Here is a 27,796-nt window from a genome sequence, read left to right as displayed (position 1 = left end):
AGCGGCAAGAGGTTGAAACTATATCACGACAAACTTGGGCTGTATTCCGAGAGATGGCGCCACATTTTGCGATATTTTTATTCATAAAAAAAACTTGTTATTAACTAATTATTAGTGTACGAATCAACAATTAGAAATGTAATTATGTAAATGGTGATGTAAACTTATATGAATATCCAGAAAAAAGTAAAAAAATGTATATACGTCAAAAATTAGTTCGGACCTCGACGCTAGATGGCGATACTGTTTTTGTGTCCATTAACTGCCGTTCATGCTATTATACATACCTAGCAAAATTCAAAATATGAATGCATTGAAGTTTATTAATAATAGATTATAATTTTTAACAGTCATTGTACTTCTGATACTTCTTGGGCAATTATGAATCCTATTCATTACTTAAAGCTGGTTGGTTAGCGTAATTAAAGTGTGTAGGAGGTTTATTAGAAAGAATGACGAGGCTGTTTTTAAAATTGATTTTTATTGTCGCACCTAATACGCATTATAATTTGATTCTTCTATTTTCATTCGCTAAACGTTCCTCTAAAGGTTAAAACATATTTTCCATATTTCTCTTTGACAATATATACACCTTGACACAGAACATACTGGTTCGTGCCTTTTTCCTTTCTCCTTGCTTAATGTAACTTACATTCAATAGGAATTTAAAACAGCTTTTAATATATTTATCATACACATCACATCATTTGTACTTGAAACTTGTTCTCCCACAAACATACGGGTGGCGAGTGTTAATCCTCAGATTATAGACTGAACATCTGGGAATTTGCAAGAACCGTTGACAATGGTATAATTCAAAGACAGACAAAATTAGATAAGAATAAAAGCTTGTCTAACAACTAATAACCGAACAATCGAATAAACATTGCAAGTAAATCGCAATACGGTGCTTTTATACGTCGTCTATTATTCAAATAAAATTTTGCCTGCCTCTGGTGAAATGCAACTATTTATTTCTTCACTCGAAATTCGAACCGAAATTAGAGAGGTTTGATATCTACCTTCGGGCAGACTTCGGCAGTAATCGATTATTTTGGTATCACTTCTGTAATTGATTAACGAGGTAATCATGATAAAAATAATCATTAATCGATCAATCGTTAATTCGATCGTTAATTACAAACTACACTTGCGATCTGTAATTAGACATTCGTAATTATTAGACTGCAGATGTTTATGCAAAAGCATACTTTGTATGCACTTATGAATACATGCAAGTGTGCCGCATGTATGCACTATGTGCAAATGTCGCTGTCATCATCATTATATCTAGATATAGCAACCAAAACCTTAATAACCATCATCATCGTTATCATTATCATTGTAACTCATAAATCGTTATGACCACAGTCACAGTCGTAGACATGCGTTTGCATATCACACACATGTTATGCATATATGTTCGTTCAGTATAATCTATACATCACTTGCTCGTATATTCTGCATATTTTTTCTGCAGCCTAGTAATCGTACACCAAAAGTTTGCTGCAGTCTTTACTAGATTCAGATATACAGGATTGCCCAACATAAATTAAACGAACGTAGATACAACAAAAAATTATGTTTCCTTACCTGAATCATGTATAGAGGAAACTATAGCAGGTAGAGTATTCTGTTGGTAAGGGTGTGTAAGGTAGAGTATTGTGTCGACAAGGTAGAGCACTCTGTCGGTAAGAATGTATAGGATAAAATATGCTAGTAATTTTGGACTGATTAAAATGAGATACCCTGTATATCTGGCGACACGAATTCACGTCAGCTGGTCAGGAACACCATTCAATCGATGATTAAATGCTTTCGAAACTTGGTTCGGTCTCAAGTATTGGCGGTAAAGAAGGAATCATTTTTTGAAGTATGATAAATAGAGACCCAGGGTCTATCGATAGCTGGATATCTGTTGGATCCTGGATCGTCAACGTTTTACCAAAAAAAAAAATCCTGAAGTCTTTTTCCCTTCTGGGAAACTCTTCGTGTAGGAAAATTTGTGCGGCTTCATCAGCAATTGAATAATGTTCCTAACGAGAAGAGTACATCTTGTCGCTGCTCCTCTAGTTCGCTCGACTTGGGTCTTGGTCACATTTTCAGAGGAAGTATCGTCGAGCCAATTATGGCTTCCTCAGCTGACAAGAACACAGCGCAACTGATACATCCACACACATCCATGCATACATTTGCCCTGTAGTGTTCACAGAGATCTGCTCAGTCCTCGCCTAAAGCTCGATAAAGATTCCGAAACGATTGACGAAACAATTCCCGTTCCGTGTACACGTTTACTTAATGTACCTATTGTAGATTGGTCGACCAAGAAGACGGACTTATCCTCGAGTTTCCCCGACGAGCTCGAAATTCCTTCGGATTTGCTGGCTTGTCTCACGTGTTGTGAGACGTTATGCGTTCGCTCCTCTTCAGGTAGGCGTACCAGTAAAAGACGTTCAACGTCATGAAGAGCAGAGGAAATACGACGCGGCTCGCGCGGTCTATCTTCGAAACCGAGTTGTACCTGGGCGTTCTTCTGCGTCGTTTTCTGCCAGTGGTTTGCTTCACTGTAGGTGGCGGAGGTTGTCGTGGAGGTGGAGGTTGACGCGGAGGTGGACTACAGGCCACGCAGGACATCTGCCAGTGGCCAAGCCTAGGATCCCTGCTGGGAGTTGGAATCGCGGATAGAGGTATCACCTCGATCAAACCAGCCTCGTTCATGGTGAAATTGCGGCTGGGATTCTCCCTGCCCGTTGAGGTGCTCGGAGATTTTGCGTGGACCTGGGCCACTGGTGCCACTTGTGACAGCTGCGATACCTGGAACAGAAATGTTCTTTGGTAAAAGGATCATTCGTCGAGAACTCTTCAAGGATTCGTCAGGGCTTTTGCAAGGGTGGTTTGACTAATAGTGATCGTCGTGTTGCGAATTGGAAACTCTCCAATTGGTCCTATTGGTAAGATGAACTTGATAGAAAATTCCCTTAATACTGGTGGAGTACAAGGTTGAGTATTCTGCTGGTAAGAGTCAGTAAAGTAGAGTACCATGTCAACCACTAAGATCGCGAATAAATATTCATACTTGAATTTCTCAATGCCACTGCAACATCGTCACAAGTTGGCCAAACGTCGTGGGTCAAGATCAGTTTTAATTTCTCTTCATTTCAAACGAAATAATTTATCCCCGAAGAGGGTTAATCGTAACTCGAAAACGAATCTAGTCTGGTTTAATCAAAACAACTCTGAAATCAGCCTCTTCCGAACTCAACGTGCGGTATCTGGATTTATAATTTCCATCCCTTTTGTATGCTTCTCTTTGGATGGTAATATTCTGACTGCACGTGTTTCCTCTTCTATGGAAATTAACGCGTCGAGGATCATGCCTCGTTGCCCGTAATAATTCTCATTGCTTCCTTGTATGCACTTCTTGTTCGCGAAATGAAAACTGAGAATAATTTCGTTCGAGGCAACTTGACCCTTCGTAAAACAGGATTGGGGAATTTTTAACGTGGTAATTACCTAATGCAAAAACTTGAAATTTAAGGGTATGGATATATATACACTTCGAGATGTTTGCTGATTTTAATCTTCTAATAATTTAATTCTCAAACTCAAAAGTGAAGTATCTGTATGTTCACTTCTCTCTCTTAATATTTCACCCAAGCCATTTTTAATTTATTCCACAGCCTGATTCCCCAATCTTGAAATTAAAACATTTTCGTACTCGCGTTCCACTTACCCAAACTTTACACAACAAAGCCTCCGAGTGGAAAAATGCGGCGAGTAGCCCCACTCGACGATACCCCAGAACGTATAGTAAGAAGGATACAATTAAAACGTTCCGTTACGATAAGTCGAAGCTTCTCGAGAAAAACGAAAACAAGGAGATTGTACTAAGAATAGTAAAGTTTCTTGCGTAACAGGAGCTCCAGGAAAGGGTGCAGCGCGTAGAAAGGGACGCGTACTTAAAAATTACGAAAAAGGAGAAAACGAGTTGCTTTTTTCTCACCGGTCGCGGGGGTTGTTCTTCTTCGTCGCTGGAACTCTCGGTTTCACTGAGGTCGGAGCTGAAGTAACACTCCCCTGATCCGTACTTGGTGAAGTAGTGGACTACTGCGAATTGTATGATGGTGGCGAAAATGAACCCGAACGAGAGGAAGACGAAGAAGTCTAGGGCAGTGGGATAAGGAACTTTCGGCAGGTCGGTGCGGGCCTCCAATCCCAGAAACGTCATCGTCAGCACGGTGGTTATCCCTTGAACAAAATAAAATAAACTCCTTTCGTCTCGTTCCTCGAAAATAAATATTTCAAAGTCATTTTGTTATGGACCACCACGAGTTCAATACATGAGCTATGTAAGTCTCAACCTAATGGCCATTAAAACACGTAGAATAAATTTACTGTGTAAAGTTTGACTGGACGAACATACGTATGTACATATATTTTTGTTACAGATCTAGGTAGATTTGCAAACTCACCGAGCGACACGCGATCAGCAGTGGCTTCTCTATTTAACCAGAAGGACACCCAGGATAGAACGACCAGTAATACACAAGGTCCGTATACTTGTATGAGAAAATTGCCCATGTGCCTTTGAAGGTGAAAGTGCACCAGCAGCATCGAGTAATCGGCTGAAATCGAAAGGTTTTCTGTATTTATTCAACAATTTTTTACGCATCTATATACTTATACAGTCTATGTTATTTAGGTATTTATATAACAGAACATTTTTCGAATTCGTAGCTGGCGAGGAAAGCTCGTCGCGATATCGAAAGCCCGGAAAACAAATCGTTGTTTAAAACTGTCCGACAGAAATTGTCAAAAGGTAACGAATGACGGCGACGCTGGTAAAAGGAAACCGTTGAATTCCACCCTGGAATCTGATTAATGACGCGGCGCTCCGTGGAGACTCGAACGATAAAAGAGGAAAATCAGAAGTGGAAGGGTATCGCGCGAAAAGTCGTTTGGAGGCAAAGGGCGTCGACGATGGCCACGACTTGTTCGAGATCAGAGGGACAAGGGTGGAAAGAGGAGAGGGGCAGGCGTGAAAGAGAGGAAAACGATCCTCTTTAACGACTGGAAAAGAAACTCGATTCGAAAGTTTCGCCAGTTACGAATTCTCCGGGAATATCGACGCGAAGAAATGACGCGGTCCCGGAAGTATGGCTGGAGGAAGCAAGCGGAAGTGACTCGAAGGATCGAGAAGGAAGGAGGTAGAGATCCCATAGATAGCGATTGCGAAAGCAGATTACTCGCTCGAGTACGATAAGCAGATTTACGATTACAATCGAAATCCAAATTACGTTAAAAATGTAAAATACGTGGTATCGGAATAAAGGTATAAATACGAGATTCTGATTTAGAGGATCGCTAGAAGGGGGCGAGATGCCAACGCGAGAAAACGAGGGGGATGCTGGGAGAGTGGGCGTTGAAAGTTGGCAGCGAGAGAAACGACGACTAATTGCAGCATCCTATGGCGGAAAAGCACCGTCCCCCCTCATCCTCTCCTATACCACTTGCGTTTCCATTGTACCGTCGCTCGTCGTGGAAGACGTTGAGTCGCGGAGACTTGGACTTTTTAATTGGATTAGCATCGATTAATGCTCCGCAAACAAGCGTCGCGGCGACCAGTCGTGATTGCACGGTTAGAAGCGTTCGTCGAGTTTTTCCAGGTCTTCTAGCGAACGATATGCGCCACTTTTCCCGGATGGCGCCTTGTTTTAACACTCTAGGACTACTATAAATCCGGCGTTACTCTCGAAACTCCAGATAAACGAGTTGTCAACGTGTTAAATAATAATGTAATAAAGCTTTAAAATGCTGATACAAATGTACAAGTCCGATAAAATAGCGTACACAAGTCCGAAAAACCTAAGGAATTCCAGGTGGCTCGTTCCACGACCATAAGCTTGTTAATCGAAAAGAGTTTCGACTTACCGTGCGCGGGAGTAGGTAACGTGGAATGATTCGCAGTTGGATTGGCGACCAGATCGAATTGAGATAATTTCATGTCCTCCGCGATTGCCACTTGTCGCGCGCTGTTCCATTTGTAGACCACGTCCCTCTTCGTGTAACCGACTGCAATCAAGAGAATATTTCTTGCCACGAGTGTCGCAGAGGGCTCGTAAAAGGCGTCGATTTCGCGAGCGTCACTTTTCTGCTTCGGTTGTAAGTCTCCACGGAGTGGGAACGTATCCGTTACGGTTCTTAAATCTCTCTGTCGTCTTTAACGACGCGTTCTCGGAAAGAAAGGACAATTGGTGTCCCCGAGGTACCAGAACGGTTGGAAACGATTTATACTATCCGATTTCCCTATGACTATTGTATTCAAAACATGCGAGAAATTTTCCAAGCTATAACACAAAGAAGAAAACTTACAGCTGCCAAATTGCAGGGGACACCTCTGCGTGTCCATCGGGAAATTTTCGAGATTCATGGGACATCCAGCTTTGATCGTGAGCCTGGAATTAAACGTCGATGGGATCAGAGTTATGGAATGCAGAGAAGCTGATTTTAGAGGAGTATTTTTATATGCCAGAACATAATACGTACATGTTTCACAAAATATTGCATTGGGAAAAAAATTCGGAACGTCTGATTCGACCTACCCCCAACTGACATAATCCGTACGTGAGACTAAAAAAGGCGAGGGGTGTGTACTAAGAGGAAAAGCAAAACAAGAGGAACAGATCAAACAGACGGGGGCACTTTTCGTCTCTCTTTGTGCTAACTTGGCATCGACTGCGTTCAGGAGCCATGACGGAAGTCAACTTTCAAGTGTGGCCTGAGGAGTTCGCTGTATCGCAAGCATGAACGACGACGTATAGTACCGCGCATCGTGACCTATTTGAACCGTAGATATTGACAACTTCTCTTTGTTTGTGTTCTATTCTTTAGTAAACACTGTGTTGCTTGCTTGAGTGGACGTAATACTTGACAAGTATTATATGTAATACTAGGTGGCCCTTTTGGCCCCTGGATCAGACCAAAGGTTCGCTATTCCCAGTCGAAGTTCATCGATACGATTAATCATGAAAAAAAGCAGAATGGTGTTTCGTGAACCCATCGTCGAAGGTAGGGGGGTATTCAAGAGATATCTACCGCGAAATGCATCGATAAATCTCGCATGGCAAGGAAATTTTAGTAATCCGGCGTTCGCTGGCGAAAACGGTTCGTTCAGCGGATTTCGAAGTTAATCCGTGGCACGATATGGACGGTGGTAAATGTAACGTCTCCCTCCTACAAATTGACCTGATCGGGAGTGCCAGGATGATGGATCCGATTAGTCTAGGATCGTCTCGTATTTTGTACCAGCTAACTTGCTTACCCACACATCGCCAGCGGGATAACTCGGTCAAACTATGGCGGATTCTCGCAAATCCTGACGCGTCTCTACCTGTGGGCCTCGAGACGTACTTGACGTGGATGAAAGTTGACTTCCATTGGCTATGGAACTGTCTGATCGCACACAGTACGCACAGTTTACTCGTCTGACTACACGCGGTCCTATTCACTTCTCTGGCCAGAGCAGTAGAATGGATCCACTCCTGGTCAGACAATCCCTTATACAATCCAAACTCAATAATTTATTCGATATATATGTTTCACCGTTTCTGGAAGTCTGTAAATTACCACTAAATAATATTCTGTAAAATAATATTTGTCGAATCGAATTCAATTTCGAAGCGAATCAGTATTCTTCGACCAACCATCGGTTGTTAAACTTCCACGTATCGTTGGACTATGTTTCCATCGACCTTCGCTATGAATCGAGTCTAGATATCGTCTTTCGATTCGAAATTGAGCACGTTCAACCGGAGATAGATCTCGAGCAATTTGCTCTCGACGATTTTCGGTTAGAATTCTTCGACCCTGTTCCAAACAATTTATATATCCGTTGGAATAGAATTAGAATAGAATCGAAGACTATATGCCATAGCGAAGTATAATACGAAGCAATTTCGTACATGAAGGTCCACGATTTATAATAATTCCTTGACAACCAGGTGGTTAAATTTCTGCTGTACACAGGGAACATTTGCATTTAAATTTGCATTTACATTTTTATTTAATAGGGAGCTGCCAGTAAAAGGATTACGTAGGCAACGCAGGGCGATTTTTATTCGCGAGAAAATAAAAATAAAAAAAAAACCGGTCTGTCAAAGTATGGAAATTCTCATGAACGGTCGACAAATTACTCTGCAAAGATTAATTATTATATTACATAGTACAATTGATCGTTCCATTATTTTATATACATTCCATGCCATTCGTGTTCAACTAAAAATAAAATGCTAAAGCCCCTCTTCGAAAACTTTTTACATATAGGTTTTTTTTAATAAATATCAAGTGTCTCCAGAATGTTCATGCTCCTTCTAGCGAGAAGGCAATATTTTATTTTATTTCGCCGTATATCGACGGAAACGTTCCACCCGAATAGATCCCACCATATTGCAAAGTTTATATCCCTTCGAATAAGATATCGATCTCGCGTTAAGATTAAATTGGGCCAGAGATCGGAACTAATACCTACCTCGAGAACGTATCAGAGTCTACCTACAGCATCCCTGCTGTTTTTTTACTGATTTTAAGTCTGTTATTGAGATACAAATTTACACGAAAATTTTTATTTTAACATGTGCCGTCAGTTTTTCAATCGCCACTTGAACAAAGAATACTGGCCTAAACTGACGCACCCTAACGACAAGCCTCCCCTCTGAGAATTCATCATTTTCCCCAGTCTTTATTACACAAAAATGATTTTTATGTGAAAAATGGCGATCGATTAGCGAGGAATGCGACAATATAGAAACCGCCAAGAAGTCGTCAAAGAAGCTGGCGCTCCTCCTTTCTCGCGCGTTGCTGAGCAAGCATCTCCCGTTGCTTTTGATGTTCCAACGAGCCTTTTTCCAGGTCTTAAACGTTTCCGGATTCCGGTGTTGCAATTAAGGCAAAAGTTCGCCGCTATAAACGCCGTTTAATCTCCCTTTAGATGGCGACAGATACGTTTGTAACTGGCGCCGGAATCGCGCCGCAGACTTTCGAAACTGTGACAATCCCTAGTTAGGCGAACTTTCTGGCTCTTGGCGCCTGATAGCGCGGGCGGAAAACCAAGGCTGATCGGCGATAGGTGTGATTCACCCCAGAATCGCAGCGGGAAGTCGAGGATAGCCATTTTTCGTACTGGTTGGAGCAGAATGATTTGTCGTGTGAAATTTAAAATCCTTCTAAGACTGGCTGTATATTCTATTTTATATGATATTTCGTATTGCCACAATTTTCGTAAATATTCAGATTTCTAATTGAAAACATATTTTTATTCCAAGCGCGCACTTTAAATTGCATGCACTGTATATTATTTAATATTTGGCTAAACAGTAATTTCAAAGTACGTACATTCCAACCTACACCCTCGCGACCTTAACTTTATTATTAAATTCGAGATTACAGACACCCGTGTCAGGTGTTTTCCTTCTAAATTTCGTTAAAGCTCGCCCAAGAGAGCAAGAATCTCGCTCGGAACAGCTGTCGAGCCTAAAAAGTTGAAGAAGTTTTAGATTAGAGGACGCACGCGGACGCAAACAATGTAATTCGCGGCGCATTTTCCGGAAAGTAGATGACGTGGTGGAATTTTCCTTTGAACCGAGGACAAGTTCGCAAATAACCTCAGGACGGGGGCATGCGAAATCTCGGGCTGGCCGAGGAGTAGGTTGGCAAATGTGAAGGGGTTCCGTAACTCGGGTAGCGTGTGTACACTTCACGCTCGAGATGATTTATACCCTCTTGGATGGAATCGAGGATCTCAAAATGCTCGAGTTACTGCAGCGATTCCTTCGTCCATGCGTACAACAGCCACGGAATTCACGTGCCAGCAGACGGTTTCCAATATCTCCTCTCGTCTGACCTGCCATCCATGTTTGTTCTGCCGATTATTCGGGTTACCTGAACTTACGCCGGCAATTACTCACACGAAATCGATGTTCGATCGATTCAATCGACTCTGGGAACACCGATTCCCATGCCCGATGCCACGTTTCTGTTCTTCGGTGCTTCAGTCGCGTGAATTTCAACTAATTTCAACGTTTTCTTCTGGGTGGAACTTGGGGATCTACATGAATATTATGAAAAGAAAATGACTCGTTGAAAAGTAAAGTAAAATTGTTCGCAATAGTAAAGTCTTAGCACAGAGACCAACAAGATTTTGTCCCAAGGTTCCGTTCTTGTGCCAGAAAGATACATCCTGCTATCTAGTCCTTGGAATAAGGATTTGCTGAGAATGCAAACCTAGATTCTACCAACCCAATACGAGAATTACGATATAGAGCTGAACGTCGTCGCTGAGTATTGCTGGTAGACACTGGAAGCTTCGATTCAGTCGAAACTGAGACCCTCTACAGAGGATAATTTTATAAACTAGGACAAGATTTCGATGATACACAAGAATTCTCTTTTTAATTTCTAAATAGACGAGCACTTACTTTTAGTTGAAGTTTAAATTAAATTCATGAATATTCGAGTTATTTTCCCTGTTACTTTAGAAGGGGTTTGTTTAATTTCCCTTTTTCATGTTTGGCCAGGGAGGAAAAATTTATTTGCAATGTCTGCGATAAGATTTCGCGATTAATTACAATTCCCCGTGTATGGATGATCCGCGGTCAGATTCAATTACAAACGATGCAGCTGGTGTGCGCATAGTGACTCGCAAAAGCATTCGAACGCTTTCCAATTAAACGTTCGATGCATATAAAGATGAAGAATATTCCGAAGTGTTATTAGTCTGAGCACGGTATTGCAAAATTATCATACAAATGGTAATTACGTAATAAAATAGAGGTTTCGGTTAATTACGATTTAATAATCATACAGGGTAGCTTGGGTTACGAACGAGACCATTAGAAAGTATTAAATTCGACGCTAACTCACAAGTATTCCCAGCGCATGTTCGAACCTCGAGTTTGTTTTAATTCGAGCCATGCTCATTTGGAATGCAGCCAACATTTTAATTCGCAGACATTTTCGCTCGTTTCTTGTAACGCCCCTGCAACGTTAACGGATGATCCTCTTGCCAATTGTTTATAGAAAGAACCATTTGCGAACCGGGTCAGACACTGTTGTACATTCTCAGAATTTTTTTGTAAAATACGCACACAAGTAGTAGATATACAATATTATATTTTTTTTTACGTATGCATACAATTACAAAGAATTAGACATAAGGAGAAATAAATGTATAATTCTTTGTACTATTAATTATTTATAACCCGTATTTACTATTTTGGATTCTCGTCGCTTCCTTCGTGCAAATACTGCGCGATTCGTTCTCCGATATGCAATTTTCAATCCGTCGGCGTCGCTCGTCTCGCCACGATTTTTTCCCACAGTCTCGCCTTTTTTCGAGGCATTCGTAAACGAATAATTCTCGACGTGTTGCCGTGCGATTCAAACGTCACGCTTCTTTTCAGCGTTGCACACGGTCAACAACGAAATCCATTCCCCGTGGGACGAACAATGGAAATTATTTCCGACTCGAATCGCGTATCCTCCGGGAAACGGACTTCGCGTTTCTAGGACAAATTCCTGAAAAATGGACCTACAGCCAAACAAAAAGCTCGAATCGCCGAAATGTACCACTTTAAACAAACGTGCTAAAAGTTGCGATAATCTCTACCAATAGAAAACATTGTTTGTACGTAGCGAGTAATCTCTGAAATTTGGGAACCGATTCTCACAGTTTTTTAGGGAATAGAAAGCTAGGATATGTCTGAGTAACATAGGCTATATTTTATTTTGATAAAAATAAGTTTTCAATTAGAAATTTCAACATTTATGGAAGTTGTTCGTGTTCGCTCGAAAAAGGTAGACTTTGAGGAGAGGAATGCTATGATAAGCGACGTTTCGTCTGAAGAAGGTGGCCACTTGGACCAAATCAGTTTGGAAAGCTCCGATTTGGGAAGAATTGCTTCTACCCTCCCCTTCCCCCCTTGGCCGACAGGTTCGAAAACCTTGCGAGGGGTGCGGAATTGAAGCGTAATCGCGAAATCACGACACGATTTCACGGATGGACGAGTAAGTAGTCGGATGTTCCCTCGGTGGGATACCATCCGCTCATTTCCGGACGGAATAGACCTAAAACGCGGTGCTATCCGTCAGAGATAATCTGCCACGTTCGGGTTGGGGATCCAGCAGCCCAGACCCCGAGAATTCTGGCTGTGGAAAATCCATGATTTCAGATTCTGCCTACGTGGTACAGCGAGAGACGTACGTGATCCGCGGCCTCCACGGGTCGAAGTGGTTTTAGGATTTCATCGTGTCTGTATGCTAATCGGGTTCGTTATTTTCATGCAAACGAGAGAGAGAGAGAGAGAGAGAGAGACTAGCGAAACCCAGCTAAAGAATACGTCATAATAAACGCAGGGACTAACAAAGCTCTTTGCGTTCCGTTGTGCCTGGAACTTCTCTACGGATTTCAACGAACAGAGAACCTCAAGTAGATACAGCGAGTAATGGTCGGACGCGTGAGCCAAGTCAGAGAGGCGAGGTTTGAGAAGCACTGATATACGGTATTCTTATCACAGGCAAACATCCCAAGGAACTATACACAAAATACCATTCAAGCAGAGCACTATTGTCACGTTTCCCGCGATATGGGAGTATTAAGATTGGCGTTCAATGAAAGCGAATCCCTTCGGGACGCTCCTTTCTACGATTTTCTTAGGTGTTCCCTTTTCTACGAAAGATTTTACTGTCGATGTCTTCGCGGTAATTGCGTAATAAATAATGAGATTCGTTCGTTTGAAATCAGTTGCAAACAATTTTAAAGAAAATTATTATTATTATCATGCAAACGAAAGATTGTCGATTAACGATGAAATCACGAATAACGATCCTATCAAACCGTTTTTAAATAAGTACTTTAATTCTCATATTCACACTGAGAAGATCCCATTAATAAGTTTCACGCGCTTGTTAATTTAAATGTAAATGGACGACGGCGTTGCATGGAAAATAAGACGAACTTTCTTGAAACTTTTTTATCTGTGAAAAGTGAAACTTGAAAAGCCGAATTACAGCTCGAATGCGTCAATTAAGAAGATAACGTCAAAGATTTTTAAATTCGTGTATTTTAATCCTCTGGCCAAAAAAATAATAACGAAAATGTGTGAAAATTTACAAATGCAAGAAATTAAATATGGGAGAAGAAATGATAGCAAAAATTGACAAAAAAAAAAAAAAAAAAACTGTTGAAAAATAGTAACGTTCCCAGGAGACTAACAAGAATATACCGCAGATTTCTTGGAAGGGTCGTAACTTAATTCCCAGTTTCGTATGCATCTGGCGCCCGTCCCCAGTGTTACATTTTTTAATATTCTTAATGAGACAGTATTCCATGGAAAATTGTGTCGCCCCCGCACAGACATTTTATTAGTTTCGCGACCAAGGGGATTCTCACTTGCGCTTATCAATTTATTGATTTGACCTTCTCCGAAATTTTATTACGTAACTCGACCTCATTGGCGATTCTCCTCTCTCTAGTGTCATATTTTTTACACACAGCAAATTGTTCTCAATAACGAGTGGAACATCAACCGTGGCCCGAAGCTTTCGTGCACTTATCAACAATTGTTATACCTTCAAAAAATTCCTACACTACAACGAAGTATACACGCAATTTGCAGCCTATCGTACTCGATGTGGAAAATAGCTAATAACGAATTCGACGCAGCTGTGGAACGAATACGTAACCAGATCCCTTTGAGGGACCTGGGAAACGTGTTCCCAGTCGAGCTGACGAAGTCGAAGTTTGTAGTGCAAAGACGGTCGACCCATTTTTGCATCGATGCATTCGCACGCGTGCACGCTTGTATGTTCCGTGCAGACAGGGCTTATCCCCCCACGATTGCCGAGGAAAGTGTCAAATCCATAAAAAAAAAAGCGTAATAAACTTTTACGGGCTGACAACGCGAATAGCCGGGAGATAAAGCGGAACGAGACACGTCTGACTTGTGACGACTTTTTCCACTGGAAGCTTTTAAATCCCGCGAAGCAACATCTTTTTACAACTGGAGGACGCATAATCGCGTTCGTTTTAGTCGTAATGACGTCAGAGCACGTACGCAGGTAATAGATGTTAGAATTGTTATTGTTAATAAGAAAATATGCTTGGCAGGATGGTCCTGATAATCGTCCAAGAATTGAATATGTTATAGGGGGCTCTTGTGCAAGCTTCTTTGTGATAAAGAAGTAAATATTTCGTGACTGTGTGTACGTTTAATTCGTTAATTGGAAATGAAATGGGCTTGTCTGAAATTTTTATTCGAAAGTGAATTAAGTATTGCTTTCGTAAGTGTGAAGTTTAATAAAAAAAAAAAAAATGTTCCAATAATCTATATAGATAACGATACCCTGTGACAAGTTGGCTGGAGAGGAGAAAATACTTAAAAATACCGCGTTTAGCCGTGTTCAATCTCCGCAATGTAACTAGAAGCTGTTCGAACAAATATTTACGGAGTGCTGTAGTAGTAGCTAATAAAGTACTGTGCAAACAGCGCGACGTGATCGACATTTAATGGCCACCAATCGGTCAGAAACGTGTACAGAGAGAGTTTCCGAAGGAATTCGATTTTCCACGCCGATCGCGTACAGAGAACTAGCACCAGCACTTTTACAACCGATTTTGATGAAAATACGAATGTCACGTAGAGTCGATCGTAAATGGTTATCGGTGGGAATTCATTACGACCAGAGTGTAAAAGCATCCTTCCAAGAACTATTTATTTCTAATAGCAAGGATGTTCTTAAAAATCACGGATGTCAAATTATTATCGAGCTATATAATTCTCACTCGTTTCGAACGTATAAAGAAAACGAGACAAATTCTGTAATTTAATAAATGAATTATTATCATTACTAAAAATCTAATCGAATACTAGTAATAAATCATATCAAGGCAATGACCTACTGTTACCTATCCGACCTGCCTGACCTATTCTGCTTCAAAGACAAAGGACTTGAACGATTCCTAAACCGCGCTAATATTTTTTGCAGGATCTGTTGTTGGCTACCTGTAAATCCTCGCGGTATTTCGCTCGCGAACACAAAGAGCCCCCGCCAGTTTCCCGCAGGCGAGCCTGTTCGCGTCGTTGGCGAAATATGACATCTAAATTTCTGAGTCTGGCCCGTTGGAAGGATTCGACAATTCGACTATTTCGGCTAGTCCGACAAGACAAATAGAAATACACAGAGCACGGGAATCAAGCGATGTACGTTTCCCCTTTGTTAACCCATTCCCTTTCTCTTGACCTAGTCTTCTGGATCGGCTCTATTGTGCACGCCAGAATTAACCCTTGAGCTCAAGGTGGCTCTATACACGTGTGCCCACATGCACCCACGTCTGCAGTCTCGTGAAGAATCATCCGTCGGGAGCGGGGCCATTCTTTAAAAAGTACATCGTTCTTTAATACGATACTTTTCAAGAAACACGTTGGCCAAAGATTAAAGATTCTTAGGGGGTGTTATATCGAAATTAAGGGAAGATACAAGTTTAATAAGTATTTTATAATGGGAATACCTATGCGAGGGAATGTCTTTCTTTTGATTCACAAAGCTTTCAGAGGTGTTCGTTTTTTATTGAAATATGCACATACCTCGAACTGTAGAGCACTCTGCCGTCTTGATAGAGTCTGACGAACTTGTTGGGGCTGGTGATCGTGTGCAAGTAACTGTGCTTGCCGTTGTAAAAGTACGTGTCCGGTTTCCAGATCCTCTTCAGCATCGATATACTGAGCGCCAGCGTCTCCTTACCCCCTTGAAAAGCCAAACGTCGATCCACCCATGATTGACGAAAATAGCAATCCATCGAGTACGTCTGAAACAAATATAAAGACGGAGAATTAATTTCTACGCGTAATATTTGTCAGTCGATGGAGAAACACACTCGTCCAAGGAATTGAATCGAAGCTACCACGCATGCGATAACAGTGAATGAGGACTTTGTCGAGGACCGTTCCCATCTTTCAAGAAGAACAAAAGGAAACGTTGAGATACGAACCATATCAATTTCTGAAATCGGACCCATACTGCGTACCATGATGTCGACCTCAACGGTGGCCGGCGGTCCACCGAAGTCCGGTCTAACGCTGTTGTCGTAACCGCGAAGCAGATTGTCCAGCAGATCGCTGATGTTGCTGTGATTGTTGCTCTGCGTCCTCTGCCTCGTGGACGGTTTCGTCCCCGTCGCAGCTCTGTAACATTTTCAAAATTACGAAGCAACGCCGTTAGAAAATTAAGAAATTCTCTCTCTAAATTTTAATTTCTATTTTAAGGATGACCTTTCGTTAAAACTCGGAAATTCATTTTTTTTTAAACAAGTTCCAACAGATTCCTCATTCATTCTTTCGATGTAATTTTCCTTTCCTGGTAGCGTTGATTGTCCAAAGTGTTTCGATACATCGGTTTCGGAGGGTTAATTTTATTTAGCGACCTCGCGTGACAACAAACTACGATGCAACTAGTCGACATATCGTAGCTCAATTACTCGAACCATGGTATGTTATACGCCTTCGATCCATTTGCACGGTACTCTGTTCTATGCTTGAGTAAACGCATCAGTGCACGGGACAAGCCATGCTTCCATTTACCGCGATGTTCCGAGACGCGTACCTCCTATATGTATGCTTCTATTTGGGCACATCCAACGAACTAAATTTAACCAATCGCAGATATTTCAACTTCTGTTTTAAAATCTAAATCACGGAACTGTTTTTATATTTTGTCATTATTCCTAGCCACTTCGCGATGTAAAATGTCCGAGTCATTTTTTACTTCCATGACACTTTAAAAATAGGTCGTCGAGCAATTGTTCTCACGTTTCGAAAATGATCAATTAATTCAACGCGAGTGGGGAAACGGAGATATGAACAATTACGAGAGCCACGCTAAGGAAGGAAGGGTTATTCAGCGATCGATCCCAATTGGGTTAATTGTCTGACAAGAGGGATCGAGGAGGGTACCAACGATCTGCATTACGACGATCGTCCTTCCTCCGAATATTCCACGGTTGCATTTATGGTTTTCCATCCAGAATGCACTTCGATCGGAAATCATTCAAAGCTAGCCCGTGCGATTCAATCAGCTTGGGTACTCTCTTCAAAGTTGAATCTCGTTTCAAGGAGTTTCTACTTAAAAAACTGATTAAATGTGTGCACGTTGGTACGATGCTCGAGCAATAAGAAATCTATTTAAATAGCTTGGTATGTGCTAGCAAGAAAATGGCATGCTTACAGAAAAGATGCGTAGGATGTGATTAGATTGGCGAGGGCCAGTAGGACTTGCTGCTTCATGATGTCCTGGGACTGATCCTCCCTTACAACGCGTCGTGGTTCGTTCATCAATTCGCTTCAAACGCCGAGCGTTTCGACACTTTCTGCTTCTGAAACAAAAAGGTTATCCATGAAATGAAATTCCATCTGAATCAGATAATAGTAGCACAGGTTACAATTATCTTACCGTGAAACATATGATACTAGAGAAATATACAGATGCTTGATAGCCCAAGCATTTTAGCTTCGTTCGGACCACGTCACCGATAAAACTTTGTCGTGAGTGTAGACAACGATTTGCGTCGACGAGTGAAAACAGAGGTCGAAATTATTCCGGTTTTATTCCATGGCAAATGATGCACGCCGCGCAAATGAAAAAAAGGGAGTGTGGGAATTCGGTTCTAAAGTTCGTTAGCGATCCGATGAATGAATATGCTGATGACAGAAGGACCTCTCCAGGGAAGGATAATAAAATAAACGCCTGATGCGAGGGGAACAAATAGAGCGTGACGTAGAGCTATCGCGGAATAGAGTTTGGAGCTCGAATCGGATGCTATATTCTGTTCTTGCGGAAGATTGCATCTTTTGGATCCCCGCGTCGAAATAACAAATCGATGGATTACGAATGAGTGGAATGATTTCGGTGAATCGAAGCCAGGATTCAGCGATTTTCAGTTGAGCTAGATTAGGTGACTTCAAACATGGATGGATATAAAACAAACTACTACAGACTTAAATATAATTCAAAAATATTACCTATAATAATTGTCTTTTTCACACTGGAAATTAATCGCAGAGCTAGGGTAAATTCTCGTAAGAAAACAGTCTCATTCTTGACGATAGATAACGATATACATATTCACATGTTCACACACATCGTCAACATATAATACCAATATTAAATATCAGAGTCGTAAAGAGTCGAGCAACTCTCTGCAAATAAAGGAATTTATTTCCTTGGAATTAATTTTCAGAGATTTTCCTTTAGAGCGATCCTCCTACTGGAGAACATTGCAGTCGAGCTCGTCGATTGGCGTCAGTGACAGGTACGCTTCGATTACGCGGTGGTGGATCAACGATAATTAATACTATTCTGGAAGCGTGCTCCGACGAGCGTGCGGGCGCAGCCAATCGACCGCCGCGGAAAGGAATCGAATTAACGAATTAATTCGTCCGTGATGGGTGTTCCTTTGTACGGGGGAAACCGACGTTCCCGTGGAAACTCGGTGTCGTTCGATGAGACACAAAACACCGTGCCAGTGTCCCGCGGATCCTGGAAAACGAGCGGAGGCCGCAATTCCAGCAAACAAGCCCCAACTACGGCAAACACCTCGCGCGAGAAGCCCCTGCGTCATCCGAGAAACTGCGTTTGACTTTCAATTTAATTCACCGCGACGCGCGACGATAATCAGCAACGTTTTCGTCTGTACGTCGCTTCTTCGTTAAACGTCGCCACCCTTTCCCAATTCGTTCTCTCAAACGGGTATGATCACTCGCTGAGCATACAGGAAGCAGCCAAATTGAAACGGAAGGGTTGCCAACGAAAATGCTGATTTATTTTAGGAGGCTACATACGGAAACGGGTGGTTTTATAACGTGATTAGTCCGATGAGTCCATTTTTTTAAGTTTGTCTGTGTTTGAGGATGTGCGAAGCAGTGAAAGCTTGTCACGTGATAGACTTGTCGCAGATTCGATTCAAAGTGTGCTGAAGTTAATCGAGACTAGAGAGAGAAAAAAAAAAGACAACAAAAATGCCAAGCAACGCGTTTCAATAAATGTCAATTTGTCGGTCATTTCCGTAGAATACGACATGTTTTAATTAAATTTGTGGTTTAGAGAAATTCTGTATTCATGTATGTGAATAGACATGAGAAAACTCTCATCGTTAACATCGACGTCATCCTAAATACTCCAAGGTAACATCCATCTCAACTATCCTTTCCCGTAAGGAATACCAATCTTCTTCTTTCGTTCTTTTCGCAGTGTACGCGCATAAGCCTGGAAGTTACGAGTGGTTTCAGCTTTTAAGACAACATGGGGCACCCGTCGAATCCACGGCTAATGAACCGTGTTCTTGACGCGGTGGTACATCTGCGAGGGATCAAAGGATCAACTGCTAGAGATGTCCTCGACTTCCTACGGGGAACTTCCAAATCCACCCCGAGGAACCTCACGATGCAGGTGACAGAGACGCATGTGTATACACGCATGGCAAAGTCATCGTTTAATTTTATTTATCTACCTTGTGATTGTTAAAAAACAATGCCTTGAGACTAAAAATCCTGTTTAAGTTCCTTTTCCCACAGATATTCCAAAGTCTATTTCACCAAAGATCGACTTCTAATTCGCGGGATCCCAAGCCACGGTATGGTAGATAGTTCGTAAACAATTCAAAGTATTCCAGGAATTTCCAAACGTGTCCAATCGATGGAACGAAACCGTGAAGCTGGCATCTTTGCCCGAGAAAGCCACTTGGAGCATTCTCTTTCATACTAGAATTCTGAAAGCCTGCACAGGCTTAGCATTTTTCTCACGCCGAAGCTTTGTTTGCGAGAACAGCTTGCATTGTATTTTTCGAACTCGTCAGCATTGATACCTGTAATGGCCCCAGGACGTTGTACAGAGCGTGGAAAAATTTGTTGCAATGGAAAACCTTGGTATTTCGAACGTAATTCAAGTGCTATTCGATCACAGTCTACTTAAACATTGCTTGCCCTGTTAGTTTAAACAACTCTGATCCACTCTCCGATATCTCTTCTAAACTTTATTTCCACTTGAGATATAATGGTAACTTTATCTTTCCATTATTGCAAACACTAGAGAGTTTATCCGAAGAAATCATTCGTTCGTGGAAACACGAGTCGGGAAATATGGAATCAAATAAAAAATAAAAGGGGATTCTCGGAGTCGTAAACGCGGAGAGAAACTATCGTCTTCGGTTTCATAGAAGATCAATTTTTAGGTCCATCGTGCCCTCAAGCACGCAGTAAACGCGGGGCTCCTGCGGCACCGAAGTGGTCGTTACAAGGCACTGTTCACGTTAAATCCGGCGCCTCTTAAGCAGTCCGAGACCGAGGATAACGACGGAGAATCCCTGGAAAGAATGACTACTCTAGATGGAGTGCCATCAGCTAGGAGATCGAGCTCTGATTGCAGAGATGAGAACAGGTGCGAAGTAAAACTTGATTATTCAATCAAGAGAGCTCAGCTTCTTCTCAAACGAAAAGTTTAAAGAGTTTAGCAACAAAAAAAGATGTCACATATCCTTCCTTAAGCTCATAGGAGTAGATTACAATTGACAAAAAGATACACCTCATATTTTCTCGACATTTCGAGTCCGTCCTGTTTAGCAGCCATTCGTCAAATAATTTACACTACCTGAGAGGCTTTCGCGGTTGAAAGGTTAAAACATTTCAAGGGAAAAGAGGCGCGAGAAAAAACTCTTGGGCGAAATGGATTTAGAAAAATGCTTCAGGAAATGTACCACGAGGGAATTTACCTCGAGAAGAAAGAGAAAGAGAAAGATGTACAATAGATTTTGTCAATTTTGTTGGGTAAAGAGGTTAGCGAAGTATTCGCAGACAGACGACGAGGATGGCTAAAGGTGTGGATATTTTTTGAAGAAGGAAAACGAATATTAGTTTAGTAAGAACGGGAGTGTGCGTCACGTGTGGTCTGGTAGATAGTACGCCGAAACATTTGTGGAGGAGTGTAATGGGACAGGAAATAATAAGATAAAGTTGGAAGGAACTGGGTGGTTGAGAAAACTAGAAAGGGTACAAAAGGAACAAAGTAATAAGCGTAAAGCTAAATGAAAACAAAGATTTAAGAAGAATAAGGTGTGCCATTGCGTAGAAAGTCAGATAGGACATGTAAATGTGAGATGGGATTCAGAGCTTGTTGACTGCGATAACAAATAATAGTCGCGATGCATGTTTGTAAACATTCCATCGACAGCGTTTCTCCCTTTTAGAACTTGATTATTCACTGGTCGAACAATGGAATTAATTTTTCTCTGAAATTCAAGCGACCCCTTTCTCTCATTTTTCCCTTTGACGATAAAGCGGCGCTTCTGATTTCGAGGGATCGCGCAAAACGGCGTAGCCTCGCGTTAAAAACCCGTTTCGTAGCGATTTTATTACGATGAATCGCTTACTTAACTGATTTGCGTCCCTGAAAATACAGTTCGCGAGTAGACTGCAAACATTTCCCGCGGAACTCTCAGACTTCGCCCAGTAATACGCGAGCAATTATACTTCAACGAATTGGACGTTGCGTTTGTACAAAATGCAGCGTGTTTGTAGTGCACTTGAAGGAAGCTTATAATTTTGTACTCGCCCCCAATATTTCCCTGCGATTTTGCCATCGTGGCCCTCGTCCACAAATGACATTCAAATGGGGATGTTTTACACGTTCAACAAATTGGTAAACAGAAATAGGTAATCAAGGTAATCAAGGAATAGGTGATCAAGGTAATGCTATCGGAGGGTTTCGAAAGAGTCGAATGAAAATAGATGAAAGTATACATCGTTGCAATTAAAAGTAAAAAATGATAAAAAAAATCCTGTGCAGAGGTAAACGGAAGAAACAACATCGCGATAAGAGGAGCAAACGAAGTCGTAGTCGTCAGAAAAGACGGCGACGACGAAGTGGATCGCGAAAGGAAGAGAGACCGGTGGAGCACATGGGGAAAATGCGAAATCTGAAGTACAAAGAGAAAGTGGAGAGGGATCGGTCACCGCGACGCAGGATCTCCGAAAGCAGAATGAAAGCCGATATCGGAAACGCGTCGTCGTTCAATCGTAAAAGGGGCAAGGTGAAGTCGAGGGATCAGGAATACTATTCCGATCTATCGGATAACAGCGACTACGAGGATAGAAAGACTAGAGGTAAGAAACACAAGTACTCTGGATGAAAATCATAGACCCGGCTATAATTCCGTTTCTCCCATCGGGAGGTTTTAGAAGCGATCGTTTCGTGGAAAGTAGACAAATTGTGGAAATTGTGAGAAACTAGACAGACATTGGAGACGTTCGAGCAAAAGAAACTATTTTCGATAGTTGAATTTGTGCGATTGGCAATGGACACCTGTGGGAGGAAGACATGAAAAATGTCTAAAAGTTCTTTTTCGTTTTATTAATCTATACTTGCGTACTAATATTGTAAAGAGGAAACATTGTATATAGAGAGCAATCTCTGGAAGTATTGTATCGAATTAAAAAATTTTTTAAATTTTTGTCTCCTTTCCAGGAAGAAGAAAAACGCCTGCGCGTCAAGAATGCAAGTGCAGCGTAACCGGAAAATCCAGAAGATCCGTTTCTAGAAATCGTAGTCCTCAGAGGCAGAAATCGCAAGAACCGCAGCTGAAGCTCTCACACGACGATGTCAAAAACAATAAAATCGATCCTGATGATCGTGGTAACGCTGATCGCAACGATGCCCCTGATCAGGACATAGACAAGGACCGCAAGCCCAATAACAGTGGAAGTGGCAGCAGTTTGTAAAAGTTCTCTTTTTATGTCTCGAAAATGATCGAGTTTCTGTCCTGTATACGACACTAAATTTTGTGCTATTTATAATCATTTCTATGCCATACTTTTTAATTCTAATTTTCTTTACCTGTACAATTTCTTTTTGAATACATTAATTACGACGAATAAACTTGGTCCCAGGTGCGTCTTTAAGTGAGTTTAATTTAACGGAATTAAACGTAAGCAACTTTCAGTTTGCTGAGTCCTGAAATTGTGTTACAGTTACTTATTAAGAACTTTTAAACATTTCGAAATATTCGTAACCGTGCCTCTAACTGTAACCATGTCCTTTCGCTCCTTTCTCGTGCCTTTCTTTTCCTCTTCCTTTCCTCTATCACCTTCCACATTTGTAATAACAAAAAAGGAGCCTCGTTGCTACTTCATTGGTCTCTTGGTAAATTTCGCTCCCATTCACTCCAAACACAGAAAATTCCCTCACTCTTGCCTCCATCTGCACCCATATCCTTCAGCTCCTACGATTCCGACACTTCTATTTACACGTCTCTTTTTCCCTTTCCTTTTTCTATCATCCTGCATACTCTCCAAGCTTAAAAAGCCTTATCGCGCGCCCATGAGGTGCTAACTAACCCCATTTCAGCGTGTCGCGCTTGAAGAGAGCTTGATGCAGAACTGATGAACTTCCTAGAGGGAACTTTACGATACGTTCGGTAAAAAATATCTGCCAGATCCTTGGAAAGGAGCCGAGTAATATTTCACAGATAAGAGGAATGGAACAAGGAAACAGCTCGCGGTGCGCAGCGTGCACTTTTCCAACAAAAGAAAAGGACCTTATCCGCGACGGCGGTTATTCGATCGCGAGGACCATCCTTTAGGAGGATTTTTCTAACTCGTGTCTGCCGGAAGCATCCGTGGAAAATATTCTTCTGGGATAGCTCGCGTTGGCTAAAGCTTTCTGCTGTTTATCGGTTTAGCCAATGGCGTTCCCTGTCGCGGAACTTCTCCGTCACGTGTACGCCTTTCGTTCCGCTCTTTACCAGCTGATATCACGTACCGGTGAGACAATTTCCACGGGAAACATAAATCAGCGGAAAGTATAGTACACCGTGGACCAGATTCGCGAGGGATGCTTTGATTTATGCCGGGACACGTGTAGCTTTCGAATTTTCAGATGATTACTTTTCTTGACCTGTGGCTTGGCGAAAGTCTTGAAACGTGAGTGGAAAAAGTACGTCTACAGGTTGCGAGTTGGGGGACTGATTCGTATAAAGGAATTTCAAGTTAATCCTCTGTTTAAAGACAACGAAAGTCATTTAACAAGTATATTCAAAGTTACACTGGCCCAAAGAGGGTTGAATACTTATTTACCAAGAAAGAATGCACCCGTAAAAAAACAACCACATCTGCACAACGATATGCAGAGCTCGCCAGATGGTTCGTCCTGCCTTCTCCAGCTGGTAAATGATGAGACCCAGCCGGCAAGAATGATATTTCCATTGGACGTTTAATATCGAGCTGAGTGGTAACGAGTGAAACGAAGAGGAAATACACGCGCAGAGGATACCGAAGCTAACGGAAAAAGCCAGCTCGAAGGAAGTCCGAAGTCGTGAAATAGGGAGCCTGCAAAAAGGACCGGCGTTGTTGATCGACAAATAAAGGATGGCTCTGCAGATGAGGTCGGTGGGTTTCCCTCATCTTTGCGCCCAGGCGCTGGTAATGATCTACCGAGTTGCGATAGCTTTTCCAGCTCTTTTTTTTCTGTTTACAAAATTCGGTACCGCGAGAAAAACTTACGCGACATTCTTTGGAGCGAGACTTTTCCAGCGTTCAACCTCTAACTTTCTCCTCTGGCTTATGATAACAACGAGCTAACCTTTGAATCGTTTATTTTTGAAGACATGGAAGAATAGAAGAAATATTTGTGTTCCACTAGTTCTTCGAATGAAAATTGTGAGATGCCCGTGGAATAATTTAATTTCAATTTCACGACCCATAAAATTACCTAGCTTTCTATTTTCTGCGAGCCAACCGGTACTCTTGGTTAATCGAATTATAAGTTTGGATGATCAATACAATTAGCAAGAGTGCCTGTGAGATGGGAAGCCACTGAAAAGGCTGGAATAGTTTTCCAATACACCGATAAAACATTTGGAGAAAGTAAACAATTTATTGTTGCAATCGAACTGTCTGTAAAAGCTCAAAAGGGAATAAAATTTTTACTGTACGAAAGGTCTGTGGCTGAATTATGCTTTGTTTCACTCGATGCTGCGACTTTCTAATCGAGAGATACTTTGCTGATCCAAAACAAAAAATAGATTTATTCGTATTGCAATGTGATTGTGCTCAATAAGGCATGTTCTGGTCTGACTAATGCCTCTGCGACGCGAGTTAGCGAGATTTAGAGAGCAGAGAAAAATTTAGAGCCACATAGTGCCTACAAAAAGTTAGAAAAAAAAGTGCTCAGTTAAAATAGGTACGCGAGACAACCTTGTCGTCGTAATATGCTATTTTCTGCTCCAGTAATGCGCTTTAAATTCGTACCTATTCGTCAAGTATCATACTAAGAAATAAAAGATGATTACTGGCGAAATAATTTATTCGATAGGCACGTTTATTCGATGGAATAAAAATGTTTTATTACGAGAGATTTTGTTTAATCGTTGTAAATGAAAATTTTAATTTTTAATTTTTATTCAACGAATGAGGGGCGAATATCGTGTCTTTTATTCGAAGTACCTATTTAGAGGCGAATTTCGTCCGATCTCAGAGTCCTCGCGGTACCAAGGGTTAATTGTCAACTCGTTCTAGATGTCAACGCGTTAACTTCGATATCGAATTAACACTCGACACGCTGGCACGGTGGTTTGCATACAATTTTATGCACATCGTAAATGGCCAGTTAATTGAACTAGAACGTGGACGACTCCTTCACGAGGATAATTACATCGTCAAGTTGCACACAAGCTTCGCTCGCGTCAAATATGAAGTGAACGAAGCGTGCTGGAAATTAACGCGTCGCGTCATCGATGCCTATTTGAACTGTTGTATTTAATTAATCGACTGGCGTACACGAAGCTCGACGATCGCGATGCGATTCACTCGCAGGATTGTCAAATTATTTCTCACAGAGAAAAGTGCGAAAAATGAACAAATAAAAGGAAAGCAGACAAAATAATTTCAAGCGAAGATAATACACGTATCGTCGCGCAATTAGTCATCGGAAAATATTCGCCAGCTCGTTTCGTAGCTCGCGCCTCTGTTTCGATCGGTGCCCTTTAATTTCACAGGCTTAAACTCTGAATCTCGGGTGGGTCAACGAGAAATTGCATTGCACGCTCGTGAACACAAGACGCATCGTTTGGTCCCAACGATCCTCCAGAAAACGAAATCTGCAGGGGTTGACAAGGCCTCTCCGTCGCCGTGAAAATGTCGCGATAAATAATGTTACCGAGCCTCTTCGCTCTTTTCAAACCAGAACTCGGAGCTTATCGCGATGTGGCCATTGTGTTTTCACGATAGTTGTTGCCCTAGTCACGGTACGCTATCGAATCGACCAACAGTACCGTCTGGCACTGTGATCGCTTTGGGTAATTGATCGGGAGTTACACCGATTATTAATTTTTGTTATTTTAGAGAAAGATACGTAAAATTTAGTGACCGCGAAGCTGGGAGTAGAAGGATGAGTTTAGCATCGGAATATCTTCGACAAGTATTTAAATCCGATTTCCTCAACAATGAAATATTTGAAAAATTCATTTAGTCTTCATTTCTCATTTATTTTTCATTTGTGCACGAGGAACCACCCTTCCAATTATGTTGTGCCAACGTTCCTCCACTACACGTTCTAAATGTATAGAAATTTGAAAGAAAAAATGATAGTAAATTCTAGTTTTTCGTTGAAATAATTGAAATAGAAATTTGTGCAATATATATTACACTGTAAACGCCTGGCCACGTTTCCAATGCCCACAACAATGCCCTCAACTTTTTAAATTGAATTCGCGACGATGAAATCTCGCGACACACGGCGATCTGATGTCCTTTAATTGAACAGTACGGAAACAGAAAGTTCGGCAGGCATGGACGATGCGCTGGGAGTGAAAAGTGCGCTTTTAAAGTGATTGCCAAAGGGGCGAACGAAATACCACCGACCTAATTCTTAACAATACAGGAAAGATCCTCCGGTGGAAAGCGCAACTTTTACAATAAAACTTTCTAATCAGCCCGCGAATACCTGCTGCCTTCGTTTCGTTCGACAGAAATCAGACTGCTAGGTGTATACATGTCTCCGACATTTAACAACGATCGAGTTCATCGAAGGGACTGGCCTGAATGAACGCTGAAGAAGGTGGCAAAATGAGAAATCTATCAATCCTTGGTCGAGTGGACTAATGGAGGATGGGATCGTCTTGAAAGTTCCGAAGCAATTTATCTATTTGGTATATTCTTTCATTCATTCACCGCGAATAAATTCAATTTACGAGTCCCCCTCGTTTCACCGAATTTTCTGCCAAGCCACGACTTACTCTCGTAAATTATTAAACACTTTCCCCGAAAGAAGGTACATCGTAGATAAATTTACGAACCAGTTTATTTCTCTTCTTTTTTCTTCGGTTTCAGCGACGATGTGCAAGGCGAGAAGCGCGAATTTATTTCCCCCGGTTGGATTATCGTCATCGCATCGAAGGACGATAAGTCGCGCGGGGAATTCCCACGCCTAAGTGCCACCTTTTTCCCTCACAAATATCTTTGCTCGCGGCAAGATAAATCCGCGCTATTTTAGACAAAACTAGGGGCCTCTTTTATAGAGGTGCGTTCGTTTTCTCCAATCCCTGATATTCTCGGAATTTTCCGGCGTAAACGTGAAACATTTTCCCTCGAATTTTTATGTTCATACACGGTCGAAGGGAATGTAAGATATTTTGTCACCGGAATTCGACACGAAATATGGAAAGAGTTTACAGCTGTCTAGGAGATAATGTATGGCCGCTCCG

General features: G+C 41.7%; 2 protein-coding genes across 4 annotated transcripts in view; one reads left to right on the top strand and one right to left on the bottom strand.

Moving 5' to 3' along the window:
- Positions 1-462: 462 nt before the first annotated feature.
- Positions 463-27,796, bottom strand: part of LOC128890025 (gamma-aminobutyric acid receptor alpha-like) — a 52,127-nt gene continuing 24,793 nt past the window's right edge. For 2 of the 3 annotated variants that reach the window (XM_054148173.1, XM_054148172.1), the window contains exons 3-10: positions 17,275-17,422; positions 16,043-16,235; positions 15,639-15,859; positions 6,373-6,455; positions 5,932-6,072; positions 4,473-4,625; positions 4,004-4,248; positions 463-2,814 (exon numbers count right to left, since the gene is read on the bottom strand). In XM_054148173.1, the coding sequence (XP_054004148.1) occupies positions 2,392-2,814; positions 4,004-4,248; positions 4,473-4,625; positions 5,932-6,072; positions 6,373-6,455; positions 15,639-15,859; positions 16,043-16,235; positions 17,275-17,381 (1,566 nt within the window). In that variant the 5' untranslated portion in view covers positions 17,382-17,422 and the 3' untranslated portion in view covers positions 463-2,391. The remainder of the gene's footprint in view (positions 2,815-4,003; positions 4,249-4,472; positions 4,626-5,931; positions 6,073-6,372; positions 6,456-15,638; positions 15,860-16,042; positions 16,236-17,274; positions 17,423-27,796) is intronic. The other variant, XR_008460537.1, reaches the window with a different exon arrangement.
- Positions 18,885-22,817, top strand: LOC128890369 (serine/arginine repetitive matrix protein 2-like). Its single transcript, XM_054148808.1, has 4 exons — positions 18,885-19,494; positions 20,276-20,481; positions 21,886-22,202; positions 22,564-22,817. Exons 1-4 carry the CDS (start codon positions 19,348-19,350, stop codon positions 22,815-22,817), a joined length of 924 nt encoding a protein of 307 aa, XP_054004783.1. The 5' UTR covers positions 18,885-19,347.

This window comes from Hylaeus anthracinus, unplaced genomic scaffold (genome assembly GCF_026225885.1).
Source record: "Hylaeus anthracinus isolate JK02 unplaced genomic scaffold, UHH_iyHylAnth1.0_haploid 12000, whole genome shotgun sequence".
NCBI classification, from domain to species: domain Eukaryota; kingdom Metazoa; phylum Arthropoda; class Insecta; order Hymenoptera; family Colletidae; genus Hylaeus; species Hylaeus anthracinus.
Note: the sequence above shows the minus strand (reverse complement) of the source record. Positions and strands in the feature narration are given on the sequence as shown.